This window comes from Nicotiana tomentosiformis, chromosome 3 (assembly GCF_000390325.3).
Source record: "Nicotiana tomentosiformis chromosome 3, ASM39032v3, whole genome shotgun sequence".
NCBI classification, from domain to species: Eukaryota; Viridiplantae; Streptophyta; class Magnoliopsida; order Solanales; family Solanaceae; genus Nicotiana; species Nicotiana tomentosiformis.
In genome coordinates, this window is record NC_090814.1 from 62,869,684 (window position 1) to 62,885,443 (window position 15,760).

Genomic DNA, 15,760 nt, shown 5'->3' on the forward strand with positions numbered 1-15,760 from the left:
GTTAAGTACGAGCATCGAAAACCGGGTGATTTGCTTCAGAGGCTTGATATTCCGGAGTGCTAGTAGGAGCACATCACTATGGATTTTGTAGTTTGACTCCCACGTACCTTGAGGAGATTCAACGTTGTGTGGGTCATTGTGGACAGACTGACCAATTCTGTACATTTAATTCTAGTCAGGACTGGCTAGAATTTATCTTTGTGAGATTGTTCGCCTTCATGATGTGACTATGTCTATCATCTTAGATCAAGGCACGTAGTTCACATCGCATTTTTGGAAAGCCGTGTAGTGTGAGTTGGGCACACAGGTCAAGCTGAGTATGGCATTTCTTCCCCAGACGAACGGGCAGTCCGAGCGCACTATTCTTATCTTGGAAGACATATTACGTGTCTGTGTTATTGATTTTGGGGGTTCATAGGATCAGTTTCTATTGCTGGCAGAGTTCTCCTACAATAACAAATATTAGTCGAGCATCCATATGGCTTCGTACGAGGCCTTATATGGGAGGCGATATCGTTCTCTGATTGGTTGGTTTGATCCTGGGGAGGCTAGATTGTTGGGTACTGATTTGGTCCGTGATGCTTTGGAGAAGGTGAAGTTGATTCAGGAGCGGCTTTGTACAGTGTAGTCCGGAAAGAGGAGTTACGCAGATAAGAGGGCTCGTGATATGTCATTTATGGTGGGTGAAAGGGTTCTACTCAAAGATTTTCCCATGAAGGGTTTGATGTGGTTCGGAAAGAAGGAAAAGTTGAGCCCTCGGTATATTGGTCCTTTTGAGATTCTTGAGAGAGTTGTTGAGATGGCTTATAGACTTGCATTGTCACCTAGCTTATCGGGAGTTTACCTAGTGTTTTATGTTTCCATGATCCGGAAGTATTATGGTGACCCGTCACATGAGTTAGATTTCAGCTCAATGCAATTGGACAAGGATTTGACCTATGTTGAGGAGTTGGTGGCTATTTTGGACAAGCCGGTCCAGAAGTTGAGGTCGAAGAACATTGCATCGGTGGAAGAGGCGACTTGGAAGACCTATCATGATATGTGGAGCCAATATCCTCACCTTTTTGGCAATTCGAGTATGTTTCAATACTCGTTCGAGGGCGAGGATTTGTTTAAGAGGGGGAGAATATAACGACTTGGTTAGTCATTTTGAGTATTTTAGCCTCGTTTTCCCTATTTGATGCTTTACATATATGTATTTGTGGTAACGTCACTCGTGGGGTTGATTGATGTGATTTCCTGGGGGGGAGGGGTAGTCGAATTGATTTGGGACACTTAGTCCCTTGGTTGGACGTATAAGTTGTAAGAGTTGAATGTAGTTTGACTTTTGTGTAGACGACTCAGGAATGGTATTTTAATGGTTCCAATAGGTTCGTATGCTGATTATAGAATTAGGCGTATTTCCGAATTTGGATTCGGAGGTTCCTAGGTTGTTTTGACTTGTAATGGTGAAAGTTTGAAAATTGATAGGTTTGACTGAGGGTTGACTTTATTGATATCGGGTTCAGATTGTGGTTTCGGGAGTTAGTATAGGTCCGTTGTGTCATTTGGGACATGCATACAAAATTTGAAATTATTTTGAGTTGATTTGATATGGTTCGACATGAGTATTGGAAATTGAATGTTCATTAGTTCATTAGGCTTGAATTGAGGTGTGATTCGTAGTTTTGATATTGTCTGTTGTGGATTGAGGCCTCGAGTAGGTTCGTGTTATATTTTGGAATTGGTTGGTGTACTTGGACGGGGTCCCGGGGACCTCGAGTTAGTTTCAGATCATTTGAGATTGTTTGGGGTGATCAAATCTGGTGCTTTCGCACCCGCAACACTTGGTCCGCAGGTGCGAGTCTGCAGAAGTGGACATGGGACCGAAAATACAGTGTTTGGCCAAGCCCTGGGAGTTCCACAGATGCGGAAGTGTGTGCGCAGAAGCACGATCGCAGAAGCGATCTTTGGTCCGCAAGAATGGCTCTGCATGTACAGTTATTGATCCACATGAGCAGCTCCGCAGGTGTGGCTATTGGTCCGCAGAAGCAAAATTTTGAGACTTAAGTGGAGTGTGCATTTGCAATGATATTTTCATAGATGTGGTGTCGCAAATGCGAAATATGGACCGCAGAAGGGAAAAGGCAGGGCAGAAATAGCTTGATCACGATTTGGATTGGGGTAAGTATTTTTGTCTCGGATTTGTTTATATTTCATGATTCCAACCTTGAATTTAGTGATTGTTTGATAAATTGAATTGAATAAATTGAGGGTTTTTGTAATAACTTTTCAAAACATATATTGATGATTTGATGGCCGATTTAAGTCGGAATTGGATGATATTAGTATGGTTGGACTCGCATCGAAATGGGTATTCAGAATTTGTAAGTTTTATCGGGTTCCGAGATGCAAGCCCAGGGTTAACTTTTTGGGTTGACTTTTTGATTTTAGTTAAAAATCAATGCTTTATTATTCGGAATCATTTCCTATGGCTTTTATTTATAATATTAAGTTATTTTGGCTAGATTCGAGTCGTCCGGAGGTTGATTCAAGTGGAAAGGGCCTATTAGAGGATTAACTTAGCTTGATTGAGGTATGTATCTTGCGTAACTTTGTGTGGGGAAATTTCCCTTAAGGTTTGGTCTAATTTGCAATATTTTTGCTATCTGAAACGACATGTACATAAGGTGACGAGTGTGTAAGCGTGCGTATGTGTTGGTTATGACTAGATTAGACCTTAAGCTATTAATATGCCTCGATATGGAGTTGGTCGTTATATGAAACATGCTTTTATTTTGTTGTTCACTCCCTGCACCTTTATATTATTGTTATGATTCTTGTACATATTGTTGTTGAGTCGTGGGCTATATCTTGTTGTGGAATTGGTATTTTTATTGTGGTGATGTTGTGGAACAAGTGTACATGAGGCGTGTGAGATTTTTATTGTTGTGTTGTAGTTAAGAGGAGCATGCAGCAGAATACGGGTAGTGTGTATATTGATGCGTATGTGGCGAGATAAGGGGTGGTGTGTATATTGATGCGTATGTGTATATTGAGCATGTAGTTATGCGCGTGTTGCTAGTAAGGGGAAATACTTCATTGTGAAGCACACACATCGAGATAAGGGGGCTTATGCGCGTAAAGGTATTTCGAGAAAAATGGTTTAAAAATGGAAAGCTCTGGTGGCGTCGTAGGGGGAACTTGTGATTCATGATTTGTGATTATGAGGTGTGGTACTTCGGGGTGATTCTGGTTGTAAATCTTGTGTTGGAACGGCTTGAGGATATGAACTATCATTATTTTCCTTAATTGATTCACTAATATTTGTACTGTGTTTGGGTTAAATTGTTGTGTTATCACATGTTTACTCCTTGTTGCCATTTATTAATTTTTCTTACCATTGTCATATTTATATTGATATTCAGCACGGGTTTTATGATAGTGAGTGTCTTGACTTGAAACTCGTCACTACCCCCACCGAGGTTAGTTTTGATACTTACTAGGTACCGTTTTGGTGTACTCATACTACGCTTCTGCACATTTTTGTGCAGATCCAGTTACCTCAGATCGTGCCAGACATTAGTGAGCTGATTTGAGATTGCTGTGGAGACTTCAAGGTATACATGTCATTCTACTTGCAGGCCTCGGAGTCACCTTCTGCAGATTTCGAATGTACTCTCTGAAGAGCTTATGACTCAGTAGCACCGGTTTGGGATTTATGTGAGTTATGTATTTCCGCTTTGGGTTATGTTAAACCATTATTCTTCTTTCGTTATTATTTAAGTTGGTGTTTGGTTCTGTCGATCCTGCTCTGTGTTAGGTTTACCTATGTAACGACCCGACCGGTCATTTTGCTTTCTAGATCCCAGTTTCCCTAATTAAGACTCCCCATATGTGCTTTTAATATTTTATGATTTGCGGGGATGGTTCGTTTAGGTTTGGAAGGGTTCGGGTTGAAATCGGAACACTTAGTTCCTTAGTAGTGGCCAAGTTTAACGTGAGTAAATATTTTGAGTAAACGACCTCTGAACTGGGATTTGAAGGTTCCAATAGGTTCGTATGATGATTTTGGACTTGGGTATGTGTTCGGATCGGGTTTTGGGTGATCCGAGAACGTTTCAACGCTTAATGTGGAAAGTTGGTTCCTTGAAGGTTTTCTAATTCTTCACATTTGGTTTGAAATAGACTTTGGTGTTATCAAAGTCCGTTTGGGATTCCGAGAATAGGAATAGTTTTGTATGGTGATTTACGACTTGTACGCAAATTTTGGGGTCACTCGAAGTTGTTTTGGTATGATTCGGCGTTACTTTTGGAAGTCAGAAGTTCATAGTTTCAATAGGCTTGAATTGGGTTGTTATTCGTAGAATCGATGTTGTTTGATGTGATTTGGAACTTGTTGGTATATTTGGATGGGGTCCCGGAGGCCTCGGGTGAGATTAGGATCGAAAACGGATTGGAACTTGGACTTGGAGAGCTATTATTGTTGCTCAAGTCTGATGTCATCACACTTGCGGAGGGAGTGACCGCAGGTGCAGTCACGCAAGAACGGTGTGATCATCGCAGGTGCGAGATCTGTGGAAATGAACTGAGAGCGCAGGTGCGAGGAACATTCCGCACCTGCGAGGTCGCAGGTGCTGAGGATAGGCCGCAGATGCGGAATTTGGCAAAGATGGCCTGGGGAAGCATAAGCGGACTTGGTCCGCAGGTGCGCATGCGCTAAAGCGGATCCTTGTCAGTAGAAGCAAAAATGCTGGAGGCAGGGGCTATTCCCTATGCGATCTTTGGACCGCACCTATGTAACCGCAAATGCGGTCGAGTGACCGCAGGTGCGATAATCGCTGGTCAGTGAGTGCATTTAATACAGGACTTAGGCTATTTTCCACACACTTTCACTTGGTCTTGGCCGATTTTGAAAGCACTTTTGAGGAGGATTCTCATCAACATCACAAGGTAAGTAAACTCCACCCATTTTTAAGTTAAATAGGTGGATTATAAGTAGATTAACCATGGAAAATTAGTGAAAACTTGTGGGATTTTGTGAAGAACCTAGGGTTTAAGTAAAATTAAGATTTGATCATGGATTTGGTGGTGGAAATTGGAATAAATTATATATTTGAGTTTGTGAGGTCATGGGTAACATTTATATTCGAAAATATTCGGGATCCGGGCATGTGGGTCTGGGGTGAATTTTAGGAATCTTCCAAATTGGGTTGGGTAACTACTATAATAGCTAGATTTTGAACATATATTTATTAGTTTATATGACTTTTGGCTAGTTTTGGAGTCCTCGGCGTCGATTGAGCAGTTCTAGTGAGGTGGAAGAGCCGAATTGAGGACTTGAAACCGAGGTAAGTCACTTTCCTAACCTTGTAAGAGGGAACTTATCCCCTTAGGTGTATTAATTGGTGTGTGCTAGTTGTTGTGGGGAGCTGCGTACGTACGAGGTGATGAGAGTCCGTACATAGCTATATTCGTGATACGTCCGGGTAGACTTAGATTTACATCATGCCTTTAATTATGCTATTTTATGCCTATCCTGTGTATTAATTATCTTGATTAGGACTGAGGTTGAGGATTTTAACTAAGGATATCGGCTTAGTCTCTTACTTTAGAAAAATTGGGAAAGATTTGATAAATAATAGATATGTGTCTTCTCATATTGCATGTGTTTCCGCGAGCGAGGTAAATTTATCCACTCTTATGGGATCAGATCGTTCGCCTCGGCAGTGAAATAAACTACTCTTATGGAACTAGGTTGTTCGCCTCGGTATTATGGTAACACTACTCTTATTGGATCAGGACGTTCGCCTCGACAGGTTGGTAACACTATTCTTATGGGATCGTACTGAGTACCACTATTCCTATGGGATTGGGCCGTTCGCCTCAGCAGCTTCGTGCTTAATAATCAAAACTGGATTTGGTTTGGTAATAATTGAGTTAACGCCTTCACGGTTGGTTATGATATGTTTAGTGATTTGATACAGGCTCATGTGTGGATTTACTGTAGTTACTTTTATTTGCTTCGTTGCTACTTGTAGTACACTCACCATGTCTACTTTATGTGTTTATATTATTATTTGAACTCTAGTAAGTGTCAAGTCGACCCCTCGCCACTACTTCTTCGAGGTTAGACTAGATACTTACTAGGTACACATTATTTTTCGTACTCACGCTACACTTCTGCATTGAATGTGCATGTACTGAGAGAGGTACTACCAGTGGTCACACGGGAGCATAGCCGATCATCTACGGAGACTTAGTGGTGAGATGCTTGCCTTGCTACGATCTGCAGCACCGGAGTCTCCCTCTACCTTGTTTATTATTTCTGTCTATCACTTTCAGACAGTAGTTGTATTAGTTTTTTATATTCACCAGATTGCTCGTGTACTTGTGGAATAGGGTTTTGGGGGTTTTAAGCATTTAAATACAGTTGTACTTATCATTCCTATCACTACAGTGGATGTACTTATTATTCTGGTATTTTGTCAAGAAAAGAGTATGTACAGTTGCATGAGATCTTACTTAATTTGTTCTTTTAAAAGGAAAACTTTTGTTTCAAATGTTAAAAAGGGATAAATAAATTGTAGTTTCACTTGTGGGCTTACCTAACGGCGGAGTTAGGTGCCATTGCGACCTATTAAGCATTTGGGTCTTGAAAACTTGGTATCAGAGCTTTAGGTTCACATAGATCCCACGAGTCATGAGCATGCCTAGTAGAGTCTTGTAGATCGGTGCGAAGACATCTGTACTTATTTTCGAGAGGCTATAGGGTGTTAGGAAACTTCTCTTTCTTCATGTCCTATCTTGTAGTTGATATTGTGCTAAGTAACTTTCTATTGATCTCTCACAGATAGTGAGAACATGCGCGGCGGGCATACCAGGCAGTAGTGGAGCTGCTTGATAAATGGGGATTTTGACTGCTTATTAGCACCTTTTGGCTTTTGTTTTAGTATAAAAATTATTGAATTGTATTCCCGAAACTAGTAAAATTGTGCAAATTGCAGGAATGCTGGAAGTTTGGTCTATCAAGATGAAATTCGACTTAAAAAGGAATGTTTCGAAGCACAAGGAAATAAAGAGCGCAAAAGCACAAATAAGTGATCAGCAGAATTCCATTTGCGGCAGCAAACCAAGAAGCAAAATGCAACAGAACTTTCAGCAATGTGCGGACCGCACATGAATTGTGCGGCCGCAGAACCAAGCTTTTACTCACAAAGGTGCAAAGTTCAGAGAATATGCAAGAAGACCAAGTCCCGAAGCCTTTGGTGAAGTGCGGACCGCACAAGAATTGTGCAGCCGCAGTCCAAAAATATACGGCCGCAGAAACCTCCTTCCTCCCAACTGAAGAAATCTGCGGACAACACATGGAATTGTGCGGCCGCAGAACCTCCTGAGGGGCATTTTTGTTCGTGATTTTTGGCCCTGTATCAATAGACAAGTTTCACAAAATTAGGTCAAGTTCGAACATGCAAAAATGTTGTAGTCGTTTCTTTTAGCTATTTTAGGAAGTTTTAGCTTATTTGAGTATTTTAACATCAGCTTACATCATTTTAATCTTCCATTATGAGTTTAATTAGACTTTCTTCTTTATTTTCTGCAAATTCCATTATGTGTAGCTAGTTTTTTACTAGGGTTGTGACCCAACCCTAGTGTGTAAACCTTATGGGTTTTGGTTGATACCCATTTAGACTTGAGAAAGCGAAATTGAGCAAAATTACACTCTGACCGAGAGTTAGTTAGTGCGTAACGTAGAGTCGAGAGCTATAATACACCCTAATCAACAAAACAAGCATTAACATCTTTATCCCATTAGGCAAACACCTGGGTTATGGTCACAGCCCTAGGCCTTTAAACTATTTAGAAAAACAACAAAAACACTGATTCGCTTCTAGTTTCTTTTCTTAGCTTATATTGCTAGAGTAAAATTAGAATTAGAAATCAAAACCTGTTGTGGAAGTGCAATTTAGCTATTCCTTTCACTTTTATCAAGTGTATATTCCTAACACCTTTAGTAACTCCCTGTGTAAATCGACCCCGACTCTTGTTGGGTACTAATCTTCTAACGACCGTTTTCGCTCACTATTGAGTGCGGATTGGACGTGGATCAATTTTTGGCATCATTGCCAGGGAGTTAAAACGGTGTTAGCTATATATTTGGGTTTGATTTTGGAATATCTTCTTTTTCTTCCGTGTTACTAACTTGTGTGAGAAATTGTAGGTACAACCATGGGGAACAATGAGCTCGCAAATTTGCCTTTGGGGGATGTGGACATCATGTATGAGCTAGTTGACGAGGTTCCTCTTGAACCTCAAGCCAGTAGAAGAGGCCGAGTGCCTTATGACAATATCCCCGCTCCACCCCCACATTCACCACGAGCGGCTCCACACTGGATATTACCTAATGAAGGATATGCAAGTGCAATAGTCCCTTCTCGTATTAGGGCGGACAACTTTCAAATCACCAATATGATGCTCACTTTGTTTGAGCAATGGTGTTTCTTCACCGGTGCTCCAACTCAAAATGCGTACAAACATTTGAAGGGGTTTGTGGATACTTGTTGGGGGAGTAAACAAAAAAATCTCTCTGAGGATGCATTGAGGCTAAGGATTTTTCCCTTCTCTCTACGGGGGAAAGCTTTAGATTGTTTGGAACGTTTGCCGAACCATTCCATTCACACTTGGGATGAGTTGGCATAAAAGTTTATTTCTATGTTCTTTTCTCCGAGGCACATGGCTATACTTCAAGATGAGATTTTGGCATTCAAGCAAGAGCCGAATGAACCACTACACGAGATATGGGAACGTTATAGAACAATGGTTAAGGAATGTCCCAACAACGATATGACGGAGAACATGATTCAACAAACTTTATATCGTGGGATTAACAAAACCAACCAATGTGTAGTGAATCAACTTGCCGGTGGGAATTTTATGACTACGCCTTATGCGGAGGCGTATGAGATTTTGGATGAGATGGTGGAAACATCATCGGCTTGGAAATCTCGGGCCAATGTTCCACAATGTGACCCAAACATGATCCACCTTTGCAACTTTTATGATCCACCTTCACAAAGAGTTGCAAGATCATGGGCAAGCCATTGCCGAGTTGACAACCACTATGACACAACTAGCAAAGATCTAATTAAATCAAGTGCAAAACCCCAAGCAAGTCAATGCCATGGAGGGAGTGAACATGATGGTGAACAAGAGGAGGACCAAGGGTCCACAAGTACAAAACCGAGTGGAGAATTATGTGCAAGAAGATAGTGGCTTTGAGCAAGATGATTCCTATAATGAACAAGAGGAGGAAGTGCAATATGTGAAAAACTTTCAAGGGCAAAGAAACAACTTCCAAGGGTCAAATTAACAACAATGGCAAACTCAGAACAATCAAGGCAATTGGAATTCTAACAATCAAGGCAATTGGAGCGGAAACAACAATCAGGGGAATTGGCATAACAACAAGAATCACGAAAATTGGAGTGGATATAACTAAGGAAATTGGGGGGGGGGGGAATAATCAAGGCAGATGAAACAACAATCAAGGCAACCGGGGTTCGGGTTTTCAAAGGCCCCCGATGTATCAACAATCAAGCAAACTGCCTCCTTATCCTTCCCATAGTTCAAGTTCTTCAAACAACGAGATAGGGCGTATTGAAAAGATGTTCAAGCAAATGATGGAAAAGAATGCCGATTTGGATGCCCAACTTGCCTCACACAATACATCAATCCTCAACCTAGAAGTTCAAATGCGGCAAATCTCTCAAGCTCTAAATTCTCTTCCTAAGGGGGTACTACCAAGTGACACGATAGTAAACCCAAAGGGTGGAAACAACACGGGGCATGCCATGTCCATTACTACAAGAAGTGGAAGAGGTGGAATGCACCCACCTCAAGTCAAGGGCAACTTGTGGATGATGAGCAAGTGGTACAAGAAGAAGAGATCCCAAACAATATGGTGCAACCTAATGATGAAGTTCGGATGGATATTGATGATAGTGTGGAAGAGACTCAAGAGGAGGTGAACCAGTCTAGGGATCACATTATTGACATACCGGAGCCGGTAGTGCAAAAGGCTAAGGCACCGCTGCCTAAGCCTCTACCTCCATACCCGCAAAGACTTGCCAAGCAAAATGGTGAGAATCAATTCAAAAAATTCATTCAAATGTTGAAGAGTCTCTCAATCAATGTGCCATTAGTTGAAGCTTTGGAACAAATGCCCGGTTATGCCAAGTTTATGAAGGATCTCGTGACAAAGAAGCGGTCAATAAATTTTGAAACTATCAAATTCACTCATCAAGTGAGTGAAATTGTGCATTCAATGGCTCCTAAGTAGGAGGATCCCGGTGCTTTCACGATTCCTTGTACAATTGGATGTGCCAACTTTGCTAAAGCTCTTTTGTGATCTTGGGACGAGTATCAATTTGATGCCCTATTCTGTTTTCAAAACTTTGGGGATTGGTAAACCAAGACCCACCTCTATGAAATTGCAAATGGCCGATCGTACTATGAAGAGGCCTTTGGGAGTGATTGAATATATCTTAGTTCATGTTGATAAATTTATTCTTCCGGCAGATTTTGTCATTCTAGATTGTGAAGTTGATTATGAAGTGCCGATTATTTTTGGGAGACCTTTCCTTGCTACGGGTAAGGCTATTTGTGATGTTGAAGTCGGAGAGCTTACATTCCGGGTTGGTGATGAAAAAGTGGTATTCCATGTGTGCAAGTCCATGCGAAAACCAAATAGCAATGTGGTGTGTTCGTTTGTGGACTTGGTGACTGATGTTATTATTGATGACACAAGTGCTTCAATCAATGTTGGTGATATGTTAGAGGCCGTCTTGCTCAACTTTGATGATGACGAGATGGATGGATTCATGGAATGTGTGAACTCTTTGTAAGGAATAGGGTCGTATAACTATGCACCCTGGAAATTATCTTTGGACCTTGAAAGTAGGACAACTCCTCCTAAAAAGCCTTTTATTGAAGATTCTCCCACTTTGAAGTTGAAGCCATTTCCTCCACATCTTCGGTATGAATTTCCTGGCCCTTGTTCTACTTTACCGGTTATTCTTTCCTCTTGTTTGACTAACGTGCAGGTAGATTCCACATTGGCAGTGCTACACAAGAGAAAGAAGACTATTGGGTGGACATTGGTGGATATTTGGGGGATAATCCCCGCCTTTTGCATGCATAATATCATGTTGGAGGATGGCGCCAAACCATGTATAGAATATCAAAGGAGACTCAATAAGGCTATGCAATAAGTTGTCAAGAAAGAGATTATCAAGTGGTTGGATGTCCGAGTGGTCTACTCCATCTCCGATAGTTCGTGGACTTCTCCGGTTCAATGTGTCCCAAAGAAAGGGGGCATGATGGTGGTCACCAATGACAAGAATGAGTTGATTCCTACAAGAACAGTGACCAGATGGAGGGTGCGTATGGACTATCACAAGCTCAACAAAGTCAAGGAAGGATCACTTTCCACTTCCTTTCTTAGACCAAATGCTTGACAGATTGGTCGGTTGTGCTTTCTATTGCTTTCTTGATGGGTATTAGGGCTACAACCAAATTCTTACTGCTCCGGAAGATCAAGAGAAAACAACCTTTACATGTCCCTATAGTACTTTCGCCTTCAAGCAGATGCCATTTGGTTTGTGCAATGCACCGATGACTTTTCAAAGGTGTATGATGGCTATCTTCACGGACATGGTGGAGGACTACCTTGAAATTTTCATGGATGTCTTCTCGGTGGTTGGAGATTAATTTGATGATTGTCTTGCAAATTTGGATAAAATATTGGCTAGATATGAAGAAACAAATTTGGTGATTAATTGGGAGAAATGTCATTTCATGGTCGGGGAAGGCATTGTCCTTGGCCAAAAAATTTCAAAGCATGGATTGAAGTTGACAAGGCAAAAATTGAGGTGATTTCTAAACTTCCACCTCCAACTTCGGTAAAGGGTGCGCGGAGTTTCTTAGGCCACACGGGGTTTTGTCGGCGTTTCATCAAAGATTTCTCTAAGGTGGTGAACCCGTTGTGCAACCTTCTTGAGAAGGATGCTAATTTCAACTTCAATGATGATTGCATTAGGGCTTTTGAATTGTTGAAGTTCAAGTTGACAACTACTCCCATCATCACCACTTCAAATTGGAGTATCCCTTTTGAACCTATGTGTGATGCAAGCGACGTAGCGGTTAGGGATGTTTTGGGGCAACGCATCAACAAATGTTTTCATCCGGTCTACTATGCTATTAAGACCATGAATAGTGCACAAGTCAACTATGCCATTACGGAGAAAGAGCTCATTGCCATTGTGTTTGCAATTGAGAAGTTCTGCCCATACTTGATGGGTGCAAAAGTCATTGTCCACATAGATCATGCGGCGCTTTAGTATCTTATGAGCAAGAAGGACTCCAAAGCTCGGTTGATAAGATGGGTGCTTTTGTTGCAAGACTTTGATATTGACATCCAAGATAGTAAAAGGAGTGAAAACCAAGTGGCGGGCCACTTGTCTCGTTTGGAGGAGGAAGGGAGGTTGCATGATGGCCTTGAAATCAATGACTCCTTCCCTGATGAGCAACTCTTGATATTTCAATTAAAGAGGTGCCATGGTTCGCAGATCTAGCAAATTTTCTTATGTGTGAAATCATTCCAGATAAGTTCTCTTCAAACCAAAGGAAGAAGCTCAAACGGGATTGTCAAAATTATTATTGGGATGAACCATACCTTTTTCGGATTTGTACGGATGGGGTGATTGGAAGATGTGTACCAAAAGAAGATCAAGGTAAATGGGGCTTGTCATTCTTCGCCATATGGTGGCCATCATGGTAGAGCAAGAACGGCGGCTAAAGTGCTTAGTTGCTACTTTTATTGGCCCACTCTTTACAAGGATGCAAGTGAGCTAGTGAAGAGATGTGATAAATGTCAATGGACCGGTGGAATCTCAAATAATAATAAAATGCCTATCACAACCATCTTGAAGATTGATATTTTCGATGTGTGGGGTATTGACTTCATGGTCCCTTTTGTGATTTCTTGTGGAAACACCTACATCTTGGTCGCAGTTGATTATGTGTCCAAATGGGTTGAGGCCGTTGCTTTACCCAACAATGAGGCAAGAAGTGTGGTGGCTTTCTTGAATAAGAATATTTTCACAAGGTTTGGTACCCCGCGTGCTATTATAAACGATGGGGGTCACAGTTTTGCAACAAGACTTTCGACACTTTTCTTAGCAAGTATGGTGTTACTCACAAAGTCACGACCCCTTATCACCCACAAGCTAGTGGACAAGTGGAAGTATCCAATCGGGAGATAAAGAGTATCTTATCCAAAATAGTGAATGCTAATCGGATGGATTGGTCCAAGAAGCTTGATGATGCATTATGGGCTTATCTGATATCTTACAAAACACCTATCGAGATGTCGCCATACCGCTTGGTGTGTCGGAAAAGCTTGTCATCTTTCGGTGGAACTAGAGCACAAGGCCATGTGGGCTATAAAGAAGTTGAATCTTGATTGGGATGTAACTACTAACTTGAAGGTTGCACATTTCAATGAATTAGATGAGTTATGGTACCATGCTTATGCAAGTTCGTCCATGTACAAAGAAAAGATGAAATATCTTCATGATAAATACATTTGGAGCATAGAGTTCAATGTGGGCGATCTTGTATTGTTGTTTAACTCAATGTTGAGGATGTTTCTCGGGAAGCTAAAGTCTAAATGGAGTGGTCCTTTTGAAATTGTAGGTGTGACACCTTTTGGTGCATTAGACTTGAAGAACAAAAACAATGAAGTATTCCGAGTCAATGGTCACCAGGTGAAGCACTACTTGGGAAACGTTGGAGATAGCCACGTCGTGGCGGTCATTCATTTCAATTGATGGTATTCTGCGTCGTGCCGCGAAGTTAAATAAGGTGCTTCTTGGGAGGCAACCCATGTTTCTTTTCATTTTCCTATTGTAGTTAGGTGTTGTTTTTATTTTAACTTGATTTGAAGTATGCTATAGGTATGAGTGTGACATACAGGAATTGGAAAAAAATCTGGCTAAGTGTTGCAAAACTTGCGGACCGTAGTTGATTTGTGCGGACCGTACATTTTTGGTTGCTGCAGCAAAATAACATTGCGGTCGCGCGATTATCTTGCAAACCGCACAAATGAGAGGGTGAAAATACCAACTCTCTAAAGTTTAGCCTGTCAGAGAAAAGGTCGATGTGTGACCGCACATGGAATCTGCGGCCGCAACTTGGAATCTGCGGCCGCACACAAAATTGTGCAGACCACAGATGAGATGCTCATCAGGTAACAGAGTGCGGACCGCACATGAAAATGTGCGGCCACACTCGCTCTTCTTTCCCTTAGTAAACAAAAAGTATAAATAGAGGAATAGCGGCATTTGGTACGTTTTTCACTCTGACAATAAAAATATTCCTCGGTTAAAAATTTCTTGGTGATTCATATGTCCACACACACAACAGCTATGATCAATCACTCATTACACTCATTCATCTGGTATGCTTCAACTTCTTGTTAAATGTTTTCTTTAAATTTATAGATTTTTAGTCCTTTTTAGGCCATTTGTCATTAGAATTCAATTGTATATCCATGTGGGGGTAAATCTTTAATGGGTTAACTAATACATTCTTTATGGGGACTGGGTTAACATATTTTCATAATTCTATGATGTTTCCATGTCAAATTGTGCATAAAATTGCAAGACCTAGATAGAAAAAAAATTGACCTATACGTAACTTTTGAATTCTGCGGCCCGCGGATGTGGAATTTAGGGAAACTTAGTGAAGAACTCATTTTGCGGCCGTAAGATAAAATATGTGGACCGAAAAATCCCAATCCCAGCCGCATAATAGCAAGTTTACTATCATCAGGGTGTCTATACTACTTTACCCCAACGTGTGGCCGCATGTCTAATTTACGGACTGTAGAAATCATGTTACAGCCGCACATCAGCCATTTCTCTATCATCAGAGAGTTGGCATCTTTTGGGTTTCAGAGGTACGGCCGCAAGTGAAATTGTGTGGACTGCACTTTACTTTTGCGGCCGCACAACAAAATTATGCGGTCCGCAAGTCCTCATCTGCGACCACGAGAAATTTTGTGCGGACCGTAGATCATTACCCTACAAGCATGTTCTAACTGTGTACCCTCACTGTGTCTTCTAGTTTACAGCTTACTTGCATATCTCCTGTGTATATCTGAACATTAAATTGAAACTAACAATCGCTTTTGCTTGATACAAACAATGGTTCGATCTAGAGGACGCGGCGACACATCTAAAGGAAGAGGTGAACCTTCTCGGGGTCGAGGAAAAAGGGCCTTACCCCTTGGCCAACAAAAGACACTTACAAAGAAAGCTACAGCTGGCAGAGGGAGAGGTGCAGATCTCTCCGAGATGAGCTCATATGTCCCGTCTAGGGAAGCATCAGAGGGCAACTCAGCCTCTGTTCAGGAGCAATCGGCCATACAGTCGAGGCTGCCAGGGAGATACCAGCTCTGGGACGAGCCATCCTCATCTCATAGCACTTCTGAAGGTTCGGAGAGTGCTAGTTAGGATTCTGAGTCATCAGCTACACCAGTCCCTGAGGCACAGGATGCTTCAGTTCATGATATCCCGGATGATAGTAGAGGGGGAGATACTACAGCTGCCGGCCTTGAAAGGTCAAAGAAGAAAGAGGTTTGGGAGGACCAATTTTTAGCTTGGCTGCCTTCACAAGCTTGGACAATGAGGTCGCTAACCCTTGAGCGGCAGTTTCTATT

At 41.6% G+C, this 15,760-nt stretch overlaps 1 protein-coding gene across 1 annotated transcript; it reads left to right on the forward strand.

Moving 5' to 3' along the window:
* The first annotated feature begins 12,944 nt into the window (after window positions 1-12,944).
* On the forward strand, window positions 12,945-15,237 carry LOC138907906 (uncharacterized). The gene is made up of 4 exons (XM_070198529.1): window positions 12,945-13,221; window positions 13,323-13,423; window positions 13,527-13,730; window positions 15,166-15,237. The coding sequence occupies exons 1-4, from the start codon at window positions 12,945-12,947 to the stop codon at window positions 15,235-15,237; spliced, it is 654 nt and encodes a 217-aa protein (XP_070054630.1).
* Window positions 15,238-15,760: the final 523 nt, after the last annotated feature.

Bases quoted from the DNA above. Each gene is read 5' to 3' on its own strand.
- LOC138907906 (XM_070198529.1), top strand. From the start codon at position 12,945: ATGCCTATCACAACCATCTTGAAGATTGATATTTTCGATGTGTGGGGT. The intron at 13,222-13,322 runs GTATGGTGTTAC...TATCCAAAATAG, and splicing joins TTCGACACTTTTCTTAGCAA to TGAATGCTAATCGGATGGAT. The intron at 13,424-13,526 runs GTGTGTCGGAAA...ACTAACTTGAAG, and splicing joins AGATGTCGCCATACCGCTTG to GTTGCACATTTCAATGAATT.